The following is a 12,400-nucleotide window of genomic DNA, read 5'->3' on the forward strand; positions in this document are numbered from 1 at the left end:
CCATCGGGAAGCTCCACGTGGAGAGGGAGTCCTCGCCTCTGTTCCTTGCACAACCCCCAGGAGCCCAGGGCTGCCATCTCAAGTCCCTGCGGGCCCTGAGGGCTCCCGGGTGCCTCAGGCTGCTGTGACACCGCTGCCCACGGGAGGGAACAGTGGCGGGGGCTGTGCTCAAACTCAGCTCCATGTGCTGCTGCTGCTGCTGCTGCTGCTGTGGGGGTCGTTTGTCCAGCCCTGCCCCAGACTGAGGGATCGGATCCAGGCCCTGCTGCTGCTCCCTGGGGATCAGGCACAGTTTGGTTGTCGCCGTCAGGGCCAGCAGAAGCCGTGGCCGGAGCAGCGGGTGCTGACAGTGCCCCGAGGCGCGGGGCCGGAGGTGTTCCTGTGCTGGGGGCTGGCCGGAGCTGCCCCTTGTTCTCCCTCTGCCTCCCGCAGAGCTGGGCCGGGCACAAGTGGGGCAGCACAGCAAACAGGGAGCCTGCCAGTCTCTTCCAGCCCTGTCTGCTCAGAGTTTGGGCCTTGGAGCTGCAGGTGGACACAGGCAGCTGCTCCTGCTCCCTCTGCGTGTCCCCGTGTTCAGCAGTGCTGCTCCATCAGTCTGTGCCCAGCAACGGGGAAAAGCCTCAGCCCTGCAGGGCCAGGAGCTGCCGGGCTCTGCCTGGGGAGCTGCTCCACACGGGAACCAGCAGCAAAGGACATTCCTTCCCTAGGACAAGTTTTCTATTAGGAAAAAAAAAAAAAAGAAAATTAAAAACAACACAGAAAAAAAGTGGAAGATAAAAACAAAACCCAAGTGCAGCGTAGTAAAAATACTTTATAGCTTTGGATAAAGAGATAACTGAACTTTTTCAAATGAGATCTCCGTTATTTACTCCATAGATGTGCTGATGGCATGGATCCATCCTACTGACCTCAGCAGCCTTTTAAAAAAGATTTTGTGGTTTGTTTCCAGTATTATTTTAAACTGTGATTGAAGCAATAGGAAATTGCTTTGTGCCCCGCCAGCTCCAAGCAGGACTGGGAATCTAAACTTTGCCAAACCCCAAATCCTTTACAAGACGACCTTCCTTCTCACCCTGTGAATGAGCTGCACATTCCCTTTGAAATTGTCAGGGGTTTCGTAAAGACGCAAAGTCCCACTTACAGCTTTTTGCTCTGCTTGGGAAGTGCAGAAGGGCAATTCTTCATCCATCCGCTCCAGACTGCACTGCCTTAGGAACGCCGTCCACTCGCCAGGTTTTGCTCACTTGTGGCACTTCTGGAGGAGGAAGAAAGGGCAGTTGCACGATTCCAGCCAAAAAAGGAAGGAAGAGCGGGGCAGACAAAACATCCTGTGGAGATCCAGGCGTTCAGCTGGAACTGTGGAGTGCTTGGGTTCTTGCCAATTGGATGTGGATCCCTCACTGCAATCTCCTGGCCTGCAGGAGAGTCTCACTCACCTGCAAAAGCAGAAAGCTCACTCGGTGGGCTCCGAATGGGCTGGTCTGATGCAAAGCTGTCAGAGCAATGTGAGGGCAGAGCCGGCCCAGCCGTGCCTGGGGCTGAGCCCAGCAGAGCCCTGGCAGAGCCCAGAGCAGCCTCAGCACCCGCAGAGCCCGGCTGGAAGGAGAGAAACCAGAAAGTGCCCGTCAGCCGAAGGCTCCTGTCCCCTCGTCCCGAGCGCCCGCAGTGCCCAGGCCACGCTGGCCGTGCTCAGAGCTGGGCCCAAAGCTGCCCATCACTGCTGCCTTTGGGGGCAGAGCAGGAGGGCAGGACACGTGCCCAGCCTGCAGCCGGCCACGGCACATCCAGCCCTCAGCAGCTGCGCAGAGCCAAAAGGCAGCTTGACGGCCGAGTGAAGAATCTGTGGCGTCTGCCCCAGCAAAGGGAGGAACCTTTGGTGCCCGGCCAGGCCGTGCCATGCCCACATCTGGGAGCATCCCCCCAGCTGTGGACTCACCTGCAAATTGGGCCCCAGGGAGCGTGTCTGAAGAAGGTGCCAGAATCCAAGTCGATCATCTTCAGCTGCCGGTGGCCAGGTCGAGGAAGAGCTTGGCATCCTTGGGGTTGTCCTTGGTGTCTCCAGCAGCAGCCCCACCTGATACAGCTTCTCCAGGGGCTCCTCCTTCCCTGGGGGCCAGACCAGGCTGTCAGTGCTCTGCCCAGGGCCCCAGCCACCAACGAACCAGGACAAGCATAACTAGGGTGGATGGTGGCCACCAGTGCTTGCTACACCAGGTCTCCAGCTCCGCCCCAGCACAGATGTTCCCATCTGGTCATCCCTGCTCAGAGCTACAGGCAGGACAAAAACACTCTGGTTTTCTTTAGCACTGATTGCCATGAGATGTGTGGAGCTCTTACCTGTCAGGTCTTTGGATCAAACTGTGCACATGGACCTCTCCCATCTTCTAGGGCAGATGAACACCCTGCAGCCAAGGATCACTGAAGAGGTCTTCTAAGGATGGCCTGTCCAAGGGTTGCATGGACAAACACCTCCTGATAACATTTTGGCACTCTGAAGAGAGAAACCAGAAACCAGCAGTCAGTTGGAGAAGGATCCCGTCTGCTTTGCCCCTCCATTCCCGTGCCCAGGCCATGCTGGGTGTGCCCAGAGCTGTGCCTAAACTTCCCCATGGATTCTCTGTTTGGAGGAGAGCAGGACATGTGCCACCTCCTCAGCAGCTGCCAGAGCAGGGTGCTCATCAGCCTGCTGCTGTCTCCCAGCACCGGGATTCCCCTGTGCCCAGAGATGAGGATCCACCTTGAGAGAGCCATCGTGGGAACAAGATGCGCCCCCAGATGAACTGCTGGCCCCTCCTGAACGGGTGCTTCCCCATGACCAGGTGGTACAGCAGGAGGCCCAGGGACCAGATGGTCGCTGCCTCGCCGTGGTAGCGTTGGTGGTGGATCCACTCTGGTGGGCTGTAGGGCAGGGTTCCTATGGAACACAGACGGAGTTCATCAGGGGATGCTGCAACTCCTAAAGCCTCGCCCCGGCATCCCTGGGCGTATGGGGGCTGGCCCCCTCCCGCCCCCACCCAAAAGCAACTTGGCTCAAGAAATAACGCTGCTCCTAGCAGCGAGAGGGGGAAGCCGCGGTGCTACAGCCAGGCTGGGCCGTGAGATGCCCAGGAACATCCCCTGAGAGGGCTCACCTGCAAATTGCCTGTAGGCTGTGTCTTGGAGGAAGGCGCCACAGCCAAAGTCGATCAGTTTGAGCTGCCCGGTGGCCAGGTCGAGCAGGATGTTCTCGGGCTTGATGTCGCGGTGCAGGACCCCGCAGCTGGTGCAGTGCCGCACGGCCTCCAGCACCTGGCGGAACAGCCCCCGCGCCTCCTCCTCCGGCAGGAACCTCCGCTCCGCCAGGAAACCCGAGAGGTCCTGGCACCGCTCCGGACGCTCCAGCACCAACAGGAAGCCGTTGGGGAGCTCAAGCCACTCCAGCAGCTGAATGATGCCACCACATCCAGAGGACAGCCTGTCCAGCAGCACGATTTCCAGGGGCGCACGGGCGCCGTTGGGCTGCCGAAGGACCACGATGCCGTCAGTGGGGCTGAGGCTGTGCCAGGGCTCGGGAACCCCTCACCCAGCGCCGGATGCTCTGGGCCCCCCGCTCAGCCCACGCCCGCTCTCCCTGCAGGGCTCCCGCCGGCTCTTCCCCTGCCGGGCCCCAGCTTCTCCCGCCGGCCCCGCTCACTCACCAGCTCGCCCCAGTGCTGGACGCGGGCCCGGGGCACGCATTTGATGGCCACCTGCGAGCAAAGGCCAGCAGCGGGCTCAGCTCGCCGCCTGCCCCGCCGCGCCCCGATCTTCTCCTCCTCCTCCTCCGCCCTCCTCCTCCTCCTCCGCCCGCCGCCAGCCCCGCCGCTCACCGGGGCGCCGTCCGAGAGCCGCGTCCCCGAGTAGACGCTGCCGAAGCCTCCGCGCCCCAGCAGCGAACCCAGCCGGTACCGGTCCTGCAGGGCCTCCCGCGCCTCCCCTGCGGGCGACACGCGGCCCCCAGCGCTCGGCCCGGGGCCAGACACGGCCCCCGAGCGCCCCCCGAGCGCCCCGGGCCGGGCATCCCCACCCGCCCCGGGCCCCGGCGGCTCGAGGCCGGCGGCTGCGCTGCCGAGCGGCGGAGCTCGGGCCGGGGAAGCCGCGGCGGAGGCGGCGGGAGCGGCCGCGCCGCGTGTGTCCTTAGCGGGGCCCGGGAGGAGCCGGGGCCGGGGCCGGGGCCGGGGTCGGGGCCGGGGCCGGGGCCGGGGCCGGGGCCGGGGCCGGGGCCGGGGCCGGGGCCGGGATCGGGGCCGGGGCCGGGGTCGGGGTCGGGGTCGGGTTCGGGGCCGGGGCCGGGGCCGGGCTCGGGACAGGCGCAGCCAAAGCGCAGCGATGCCGCCCTGGCCCCAGGCACTGATGCCCGCCCAGCACCGCCACAGCCAGCACCGCCAGAGCCGGGCGGAGCCCAGACCGCGGCGGGACGCCCGGGGCCGGGGGCGGGCCCGGGGCATGGCCCAGCCCTGCGGGGGGAGAGGGAGAGGCCGGGACGGGGACGCCGAGAGGGGCCGGGGAGGTCGGGAAAGGGACGCCGGGAGAGGCTGCGGGACAGCGAGACAGAGTGCGGGACAGCGGGAGAGGGAGAGGAGGAACAAGAGAGGGACGGGGAGGGGTCGCAGACGCCGTAGACGCCGTAGACTCGCTGCTGCCGCTGCTGCTGCCGCTGCCGCCGCTGCAACTGGAGCCCTGGGGCCGTTTGTCCGCGTGTCCGTTCCACGCTCCAGCCCCGCGCTCCCCGGGGGCAGCCCCCGAGCCGCTCCAAACACGGCAACTTGGCCGTGCTGAGCCCACATCCAGAGGCCTGACTCCTGCGCCGTTATTCAGTCAGAATCTTATTATTAAAGCAACTTTTTCCAAACAGTTTCTGCCGCAGAGCCAAAGGGCCCTCTGCTCAGAATCCTTTTCCTTAAAAGCACGGGGATATGGATGATTTCTGTGCCCCGTAAAGGTCCAGTGCCATTCACCTCTGGATACCAACCTGTTCTTCCATCTGACTGGGGATGGAGTCGCGGAAGATGAGAGGATTTCTCTCCAGCAATGATATCCTGCCCCTTGGCAGATATCAGGCAGTTCAAATCAAATTTCAGGTTTAGCTCACAACACTCAGGATGCTGACAGATGATGGAAGCACCGTCACAGCAGCTCTAGCTTGACTTTCCGCCTACACTACTGTACATTTTAAACCACTTCTGAACAGGATCGCTAGAAATGGGCAGCCATCCCTAAATCATCCCTGAAAACACAATGGCATCCAACAGGTGTTTGCTTGAGTTATGCCCCTAAGGGAAGGCAGTACTTAAACAGGCATAGAGAGGATAAAAGGAATAATTCTGTTCCTAAGAGCTGCCTCCTTCCCCTGTCTCCTCATTTGCCAAGGCCACGCACGAGGCCGATCAGCGCCGCTGGCGCCTCCGGAACCACCTGCAGCTGGCGGCCAAAGGTGACCAGAAAAACCCCCCCAAAAAAAACCCCCAAAAAATTTGGGGGAGGGGGAATCCCTCCCCAGAATGATATTTTTACATTTTTATTTATTTCGGGTTTTTTTTGTTTGTTTAATCAGGCCCTCTCCGGCAAACCTTCGCTCAAAACCCGCTGAGCTCCCCCGAGGCCGCTCCGGCCGTGCCCTCAGACACCCCGAAAAGACCCTGGAAAGACACGTTGGGCTGAGGGGGGATCCTGAAAAACTCAAAAGAATTAAAAACCGGAAATATCCGACTCGTTTTTTGGGGCAAAAAACGGATAAAATCGGGAGGTTTTGGGGCGGTTTGGCCTCCGGGGGTTGCCGTACAAAATGGCGGCGCGGTGTGAGGGCGACAAAATGGCGGCTCGGAGATTTCGCCGTACAGAATAGAGAAAACAGGGATTTGGGAGGAAAAAAGGGGATTTCGGGGGAAAAAGGGGATTTTAGAGATAAAAATTGGATTTTCCGATTCTAAATTTAGAGAAAAAACGGATAAAATCGGGAGGTTCTGGGGCGGTTTGGCCGCTGGGGGTTGCCGTACAAAATGGCGGCGCTGTTTGAGGGAGACGTGAGGGCGACAGAATGGCGGCGTCTAGAGGATCGTGCCGTACAAAATGGAGAAAACGAAGATTTGGGTGAAAAAAGGGGATTTGGGGGAAAGAGTGGATTTTAGAGATAAAAATGGAAATCTCCGACTCTAAATTTGGGGGGAAAGGGGCAAAATTTAGGGAGTTTTGGGGTGGTTTGACCACTGGGGGTTGCCGTAGAAAATGGCGGCGCAGTGTGAGGGGTGAGGAGTGGGCGGCAAAATGGCGGCACCCTGAGGATCTTGCCGTACAAGATGGTGGCGCGCGGGTTTTTCTTTGCCAAGCAAAAACGAAGAAAATGGAGGTTTGGGGAAAAAAAATGGGATTTAAGGGAAAAAAAAGAAATTTTAGAGAGAATAATGGAGATTTTGGTTGGGAAACGGGAAAATTTGTCAGGTTTGGGGTGGTTTGGCCGCTCGGGGTTGCCGTACAAGATGGCGGCGCGCGGGGGGTTTTGCCGGATAAGACGGAAATTTGGGGGGGAAATGGAGATTTTGGGGAAAAAAGGGAGATTTTAGGGGGGAAATGGGGATTTTAGAGGGAAAAACGAAATTTTTGGGGAAAAAAATCGCTTTAAAAAGAAAAAAAATCCCCAAATCGGCAAAACCTGAGGGGAAAAATTTTCCCAAAAACCGCCTCAAACTCCCACAAACAAACAATCAAAAAAAAACCCAAAAACAAAACCGCGGCGACAGCAAAACAACAACAACAAAAACCGGCGAGCTGAAAATTTATTGAAATTTAATTTAATTTTAATTAAAATAATTAAATAATTAATAATTTGAGTATTTTAATTAAAATTTTTCGATCCCAAAAAATCCCAAAAATTCACCCCAAAATTTCCACCCAAAATCCCAAAAAATGACCCGAAAATTTCCACTGAAAACTGAAAATTTTTAAGCCTCAAAATCCCTCAATTTTACCCCAAAATTCCCGCTGAAAATTGGGGTTTTTAGAGCCTCAAAAATCCCCAAAATTCACCCCAAAATTGGAATTTTTGAAGTTCCAAAACCCCCAAAATTTCCACCCAAAATCCCAAAAATTCACCCCAAAACTCCCACCTAAAATCCCTCAAAAAACCCCAAACTTCCCACTAAAAATTGGGATTTTCAGAGCCCCAAAATCCCCAAAAATTCACCCCAAAATTTCCACCCAAAATCCCAAAAATTTACTCCAAAATTCCCTCCCAAAATTGAGATTTTTAAAGCCCCAAAATCCCCCAAAATTCACCCCAAAATTCCCACTAAAAATTGGAACTTTTAGAGCCCCGAAATCCCCCAAAATTCACCGAAAATGCCCTAAAAGTGACCCAAAAATTCCCACTAAAAATCAGGATTTCAGAGCCCCAAAATCCCAAAAAATGACCCCAAAATTCCGACTGAAAAATGGGGTTTTTTGAAGCCCCAAAATCCCTCAAATTCTCCCCAAAATTCCCACCCAAAACGCCAAAAATTCACCCCAAAAATTCCCATTAAAAATCAGGATTTCAGAGCCCCAAAATCCCAGAAAACGACCCCAAAATTCCCACTAAAAATTGGAATTTTTAGATCCCCAAAATCCCCCAAATTCTCCCCAAAAATCCCAAAAAACCCCCCAAACCCCCTCCCAGTACAAACCAGTACAAACCAGTAAAGAAAAACCCCAAACCAGTGTAAACCAGTATAAACCAGTACAAACCAGTCACCCCAAATCCCTTCCCAGTTCATCCCAGTTCGTCCCAGTGACCCCTAAACCCCCTCCCAGTACAAACCAGTAAGGAAAACCCCCAAACCAGTACAAACCAGTATAACCCAGTACAAACCAGTAGAAACCAGTATAAACCAGTAACTCCCAGTATCCCCCAGCGCCGGGCCCTGGCCCTGAGCCCCTCCCTGGAGGTCACCGAGCGTCGAGAGATCCCAGTTCAAACCAGTACGGACAGGTGAGGGCACTGGAATGGGGACTGGAGGGCACTGGTTTATACTGGGATGGAGTGGGAGTGGGTTTGGGGGTCACTGGTTTGTACTGGGATGGACTGGGAGTGGGTTTGGGGTCACTGGTTTATACTGGGATGGACTGGGAGTGGGTTTAGGGGTCACTGGTTTGTACTGGGATGGACTGGGAGTAGGTTTGTGGTCACTGGTTTATACTGGGATGGACTGGGAGTGGGTTTGGGGTCACTGGTTTGTACTGGGATGGACTGGGAGTGGGTTTGGGGTCACTGGTTTATACTGGGATGAACTGGGAGTGGGTTTGGGGTCACTGGTTTGTACTGGGATGGACTGGGAGTGGGTTTGGGGTCACTGGTTTATACTGGGATGGACTGGGAGTGGGTTTGGCGGTTACTGGTTTATACTGGTTTAAACTGGTTTCGGGGTTTCTGGGCGTGGTTTAACATTTGCCCCTCCCCCACATGTAAACAGACCATGCCCCTCATCAGGGCACGCCCCCTTCCCTTATATAGCTGGACAACAAGGGCGGGGCAAACTGGGCGGGGCCTGGGGGTTACTGGGTTCTACTGGGAGGGATTGGGAGGGGCCAACACGGCTCTCACCCCGCCCACCGCGCCGATATGCAAACTTATGTAAATGAGAGCACAAATAAACGCGAATGACGTCACTGACCACGGGGACTGGGAGTTACTGGTTTGTACTGGGAGGGGCCTGGGCGTGACTCAGACCCCGCCCACCTCACCGAGGGGCCAGCCTTATGTAAACTTATGCAAATGAGAGGCGAAATAAACGCCGGTGACGTCATTTGTACGCAGAGGAGCAAAGCGGCGCCGCGGGGCATGACGGGATACACCGAGGCGCAGAGCGGCACTGCAGGGAATGACGGGATACACCGAGGCGCAAAGCGGCGCGGGGCATGACGGGATACACCGAGGCGCAAAGCGGCGCGGGGCACGACGGGATACACCGAGGCGCAAAGCGCCGTGGGGCACGACGGGATACACCGAGGGGTAAAGCAGCGCGAGGCATGACGGGATACACCGAGGCGCAAAGCGGCACTGCAGGGCATGACGGGATACACCGAGGCGCAAAGCGGCACTGCAGGGAATGACGGGATACACCGAGGCGCAAAGCGGCGCGGGGCATGACGGGATACCTGCAGTTCCTCTCCTAAAGGCTCAGCCTGGGACTCATTCCTCTCTCTTCCAAGACACTACTTTAGAAAACTGCAGGATTCCAACCTAACCCTTCCTCCAACACAGGGGCTGGAAGAAAAGATTCAGAATTTCTGTCCACCCCCATAGGTTCAGCCATACAGCTATGGCAAAATGCATCTCTTCTCTGCACTCTTCTCACGTAAGATTGGTTTCTTTAATAAACCTTTCCTCGCAGGAGCAGTCTTACATCAGTATGAGATTTGTAATGTTTTAAGCAAATTTATAAACCAAGGGTTTGTAGTTGCACATACAGCAGAGATTCCAGATGAGAGAAGAGCAGACCAAATGCAGCCAGACTGGTGTTTTAAAACTGAGGTCATCGACTGATTCCTGTGATCCACGATCACAACACCAGGACACACCTGGTGTTCTTGCCTCCAGAGAAAAGCACACAACCTATTATCTCTGCTGAGCTCATTTGGTACCATTTAATACGTATTTATCACACACTCACAAAATGGCAAGTGTGGTTGCATCACTACCACAAAATGCTCTTGGGGATTTACTCAATCACTGATGATTACAGAAATGGTAAGAAGAGAGGCCAAACAATAGGGGGAAAAGGTGGATTTACCCTACACAGCATCCAAATTCTTAACAACAGGATGGACTTTGCCACTTATTGCTAATGCTAACTCACATAGAAGGAGTTAGAAGTTTGATCTGCAAGACAGTTCACACAAGGCCACAAAGGAAAACAAGCACTTTACATGTTGAATTTCACCCCTGTTTATGAGGTTTTCTCATGATGTTTAACTTCAATTATCAAACACAAATTTTCAAACATACCAGTGAACATCCCTCAGTCCATAGTCTGTGCCTATTTCTTGCTCTAAGTTAGATGAGCAAACAGATAAAATTGTATCAGCTCCTTTGAACCGACCAATTTCAATTCAGCTGTGGTTACAGCATTTCAACGGCGAACAAAAAGCATGCACAGCTGAGTTTCAGAAAATATAAATACTCACACAAGCAACATTTTCAACTCCAAGAGTGTTTAGTATGACACACTTAACTACCTCCAGTACCTAAGAGATCTGTATTGAAAAATCTGAGCCACGTTACTAATTTTAAGTGGACACTAAAAAACCAAACCCAAACATTAACGTGCCACATGTCCTGGCTCTCTTAGCACTGCATTGGCCATAAACACACAAGAATTTTGATTCCAAATATTTCTCAAGGTTTCCTGGGTTTTTGTTGTTCCTACAAGTATCCCAGCTTGTTTTTACTCACTGTACCAGTCTCAGGTTGTAAACACAAGTGGGCTGTGACTCTCCCATGAGCAAGTTTTTTCATGTATTTGCAAAACTGACCGCACGAACGTGGTTACAGCTGCTCACATGCTCTACTGCCTGCACACACTGAAATGCCAAACAATTAAGGAAGGCTCCAATGAATTCTCAAGATTTGGGATGCTTTTTAAGAGCTATTTCAAAAAATAACTAAAACCAATATTTGTTGATGCATTTACTACCACGTAATTGTACTAGAGCCCGTTGAAGAGACAAATTTGAGGGGTTTTTTTAATGCCTTAACTTCATACTTGTACAGCAATCTAAACTGAAAAGCATCAAAATATACCACGTGGAATCACTAGTGCGACAACCAAGCCAAAAAAAATCTCTGCTATCAATCTTCAGCAGCCAGCTCCCACTTTTTTACCCTGTTTTATAAACCATTTCTTCTTACAGAGTCACTGCCAGGCCCTCACTTTGAGTCTACTGTGTTTGACACATCATCCACATCACCGCAGTTGCCTGCAAAGGACAAATCCCCCCGACACAGTGCTGAGGTGTTGGTGTGGCAGGGCCCCAGCGTGGCACGGAGAGGCCAGGGGAGACGCAGGGGGAGCACCGGGCCCGGTGCCCCTGAAGCTGCCCCTAGGCCAGGCTTCATCCCAGCGCCTGAGGCAGGGAGATGCGGTGGGGGAAGGAGGGTGGAGAGCTGCTGGAAAGGCAGCCGTGGGGTGAGCTGGGGCCAGTTCCAGAAACTCACAGCCAGGGCAAAGACACCAGTTTTGTCCCCATCCGAGGTGCACGTGCTGTGCTCTGGCCAGTCCTCCAGCACACGGAGGAGCATCATCTGCGCCGGCTTCGCAGTGCTGGGGGAGCACAGGATGGCCTTCCACATGGACAAAGCAGCTCTGCAGGGTCAGAACTCTGTCTCAGGGGGGCCTTGGACACAGCACCGTGGCCTGGGCTGCAGGGGGGAGCTGAGCTGGCTGCCAGCTCTGCCTCTGCCCACTGGCCCTTGCCAGCAGCATGCAGGCAGCCCAGCCCTGTGGGGACAGACCCCCGAGGGGCAGGGAGGGAGCACGGCAGCAGGCTCGGGGCCTGCCATGCCAGAGCTGGAGAAGGGAGCAGCCGGAGGGCCCTGGATTTCTCCTTTGCTCAGACACCTGGGACAGGCTGTACAGGATGATGGGCTGGGGAGCCCTGAGCCCTCTGGGCAGGTGGGCCCCATACCTGTCACACGATGGGGCCACACGCAGGAGAGTCATCACCACGTCAGCAGGCTGTGCCTCGGTGAGATCCAGCAGGGTCCTGAACAGCTTGTGCCCAGAGTACTCATTGGCCAGGAGCCACTGGTGGATGTACCTGACCATGGCAGGCGCCTGGAGAAGGCACGGGAAGACTTGGAAAGCTGCCAGAGGGAGAAATGTCCCCAGCTTCCCCAGAGAAGTGCTTCCCTTTCCGCACACTGGGTGGCCTGGGAGGGTTACAGGGACCAGCAGGGGTGGCTTGGGAGGCCAAGCAGTTCCTGGGAGGATCAGACCCTGGTCACAGGCTTCTTACTTGCTTTGGCTTGGAAAATCCCTCCTCTACAAGCATATCCAGCAGGGCAGCACTGGACTTGGTTTTGAAGAGGTCCTCAGAGTATCCTCTGAGCCCAGTCTCCTCTACTGGGGCAGCTCCAGGACCTTCCTCTTCCACGCTGGCCAATTTGGGCACTCTTGGGGATCTCTGCTCCATGTCAGCGACTGGACTGATGGGGACTTGCAGGAGAGATGCCTCGGGAAAGCTCCGAGTCAGCAAGTCCTGCAGCGGTGCCTGGAAGGCACCGACACAACTGAAGTGCTGGGAAGAGTTCAGGACAGCAAGTCCTGCACTCTGCTCTCGAGGGCTCCTGCCACAAGGACGGGTGACTCTTGGTCAAGGATTGTGCTTTGGCCTTGAGGTCAACCAGCGG

General features: G+C 55.4%; 1 protein-coding gene across 1 annotated transcript; it reads right to left on the reverse strand.

Moving 5' to 3' along the window:
• Window positions 1–2,384: 2,384 nt before the first annotated feature.
• LOC136303423 (serine/threonine-protein kinase pim-1-like) lies at window positions 2,385–12,183 on the reverse strand. The gene is made up of 8 exons (XM_066207094.1): window positions 12,007–12,183; window positions 11,677–11,825; window positions 11,207–11,354; window positions 3,849–3,941; window positions 3,678–3,728; window positions 3,132–3,498; window positions 2,738–2,914; window positions 2,385–2,491 (listed from the first exon to the last, which is right to left on the reverse strand). The coding sequence occupies exons 1-8, from the start codon at window positions 12,181–12,183 to the stop codon at window positions 2,385–2,387; spliced, it is 1,269 nt and encodes a 422-aa protein (XP_066063191.1).
• Between the last annotated feature and the right edge of the window lie 217 nt (window positions 12,184–12,400).

Source organism: Chamaea fasciata, unplaced genomic scaffold (assembly GCF_029207755.1).
Source record: "Chamaea fasciata isolate MVZ Bird 193981 ecotype frontalis unplaced genomic scaffold, bChaFas1.0.hap1 SCAF_33, whole genome shotgun sequence".
In the NCBI taxonomy this organism is placed as follows: domain Eukaryota; kingdom Metazoa; phylum Chordata; class Aves; order Passeriformes; family Sylviidae; genus Chamaea; species Chamaea fasciata.

Coding starts and splice junctions, on each gene's coding strand:
- LOC136303423 (XM_066207094.1), bottom strand. CDS start 12,183: ATGGAGCAGAGATCCCCAAGAGTGCCCAAATTGGCCAGCGTGGAAGAG. Junction 11,355..11,676: donor GTGGCCCCATCGTGTGACAG/GTATGGGGCCCA, acceptor CTGACCCTGCAG/AGCTGCTTTGTCCATGTGGA. Junction 3,729..3,848: donor GGCTCTCGGACGGCGCCCCG/GTGAGCGGCGGG, acceptor CTTTGCTCGCAG/GTGGCCATCAAATGCGTGCC.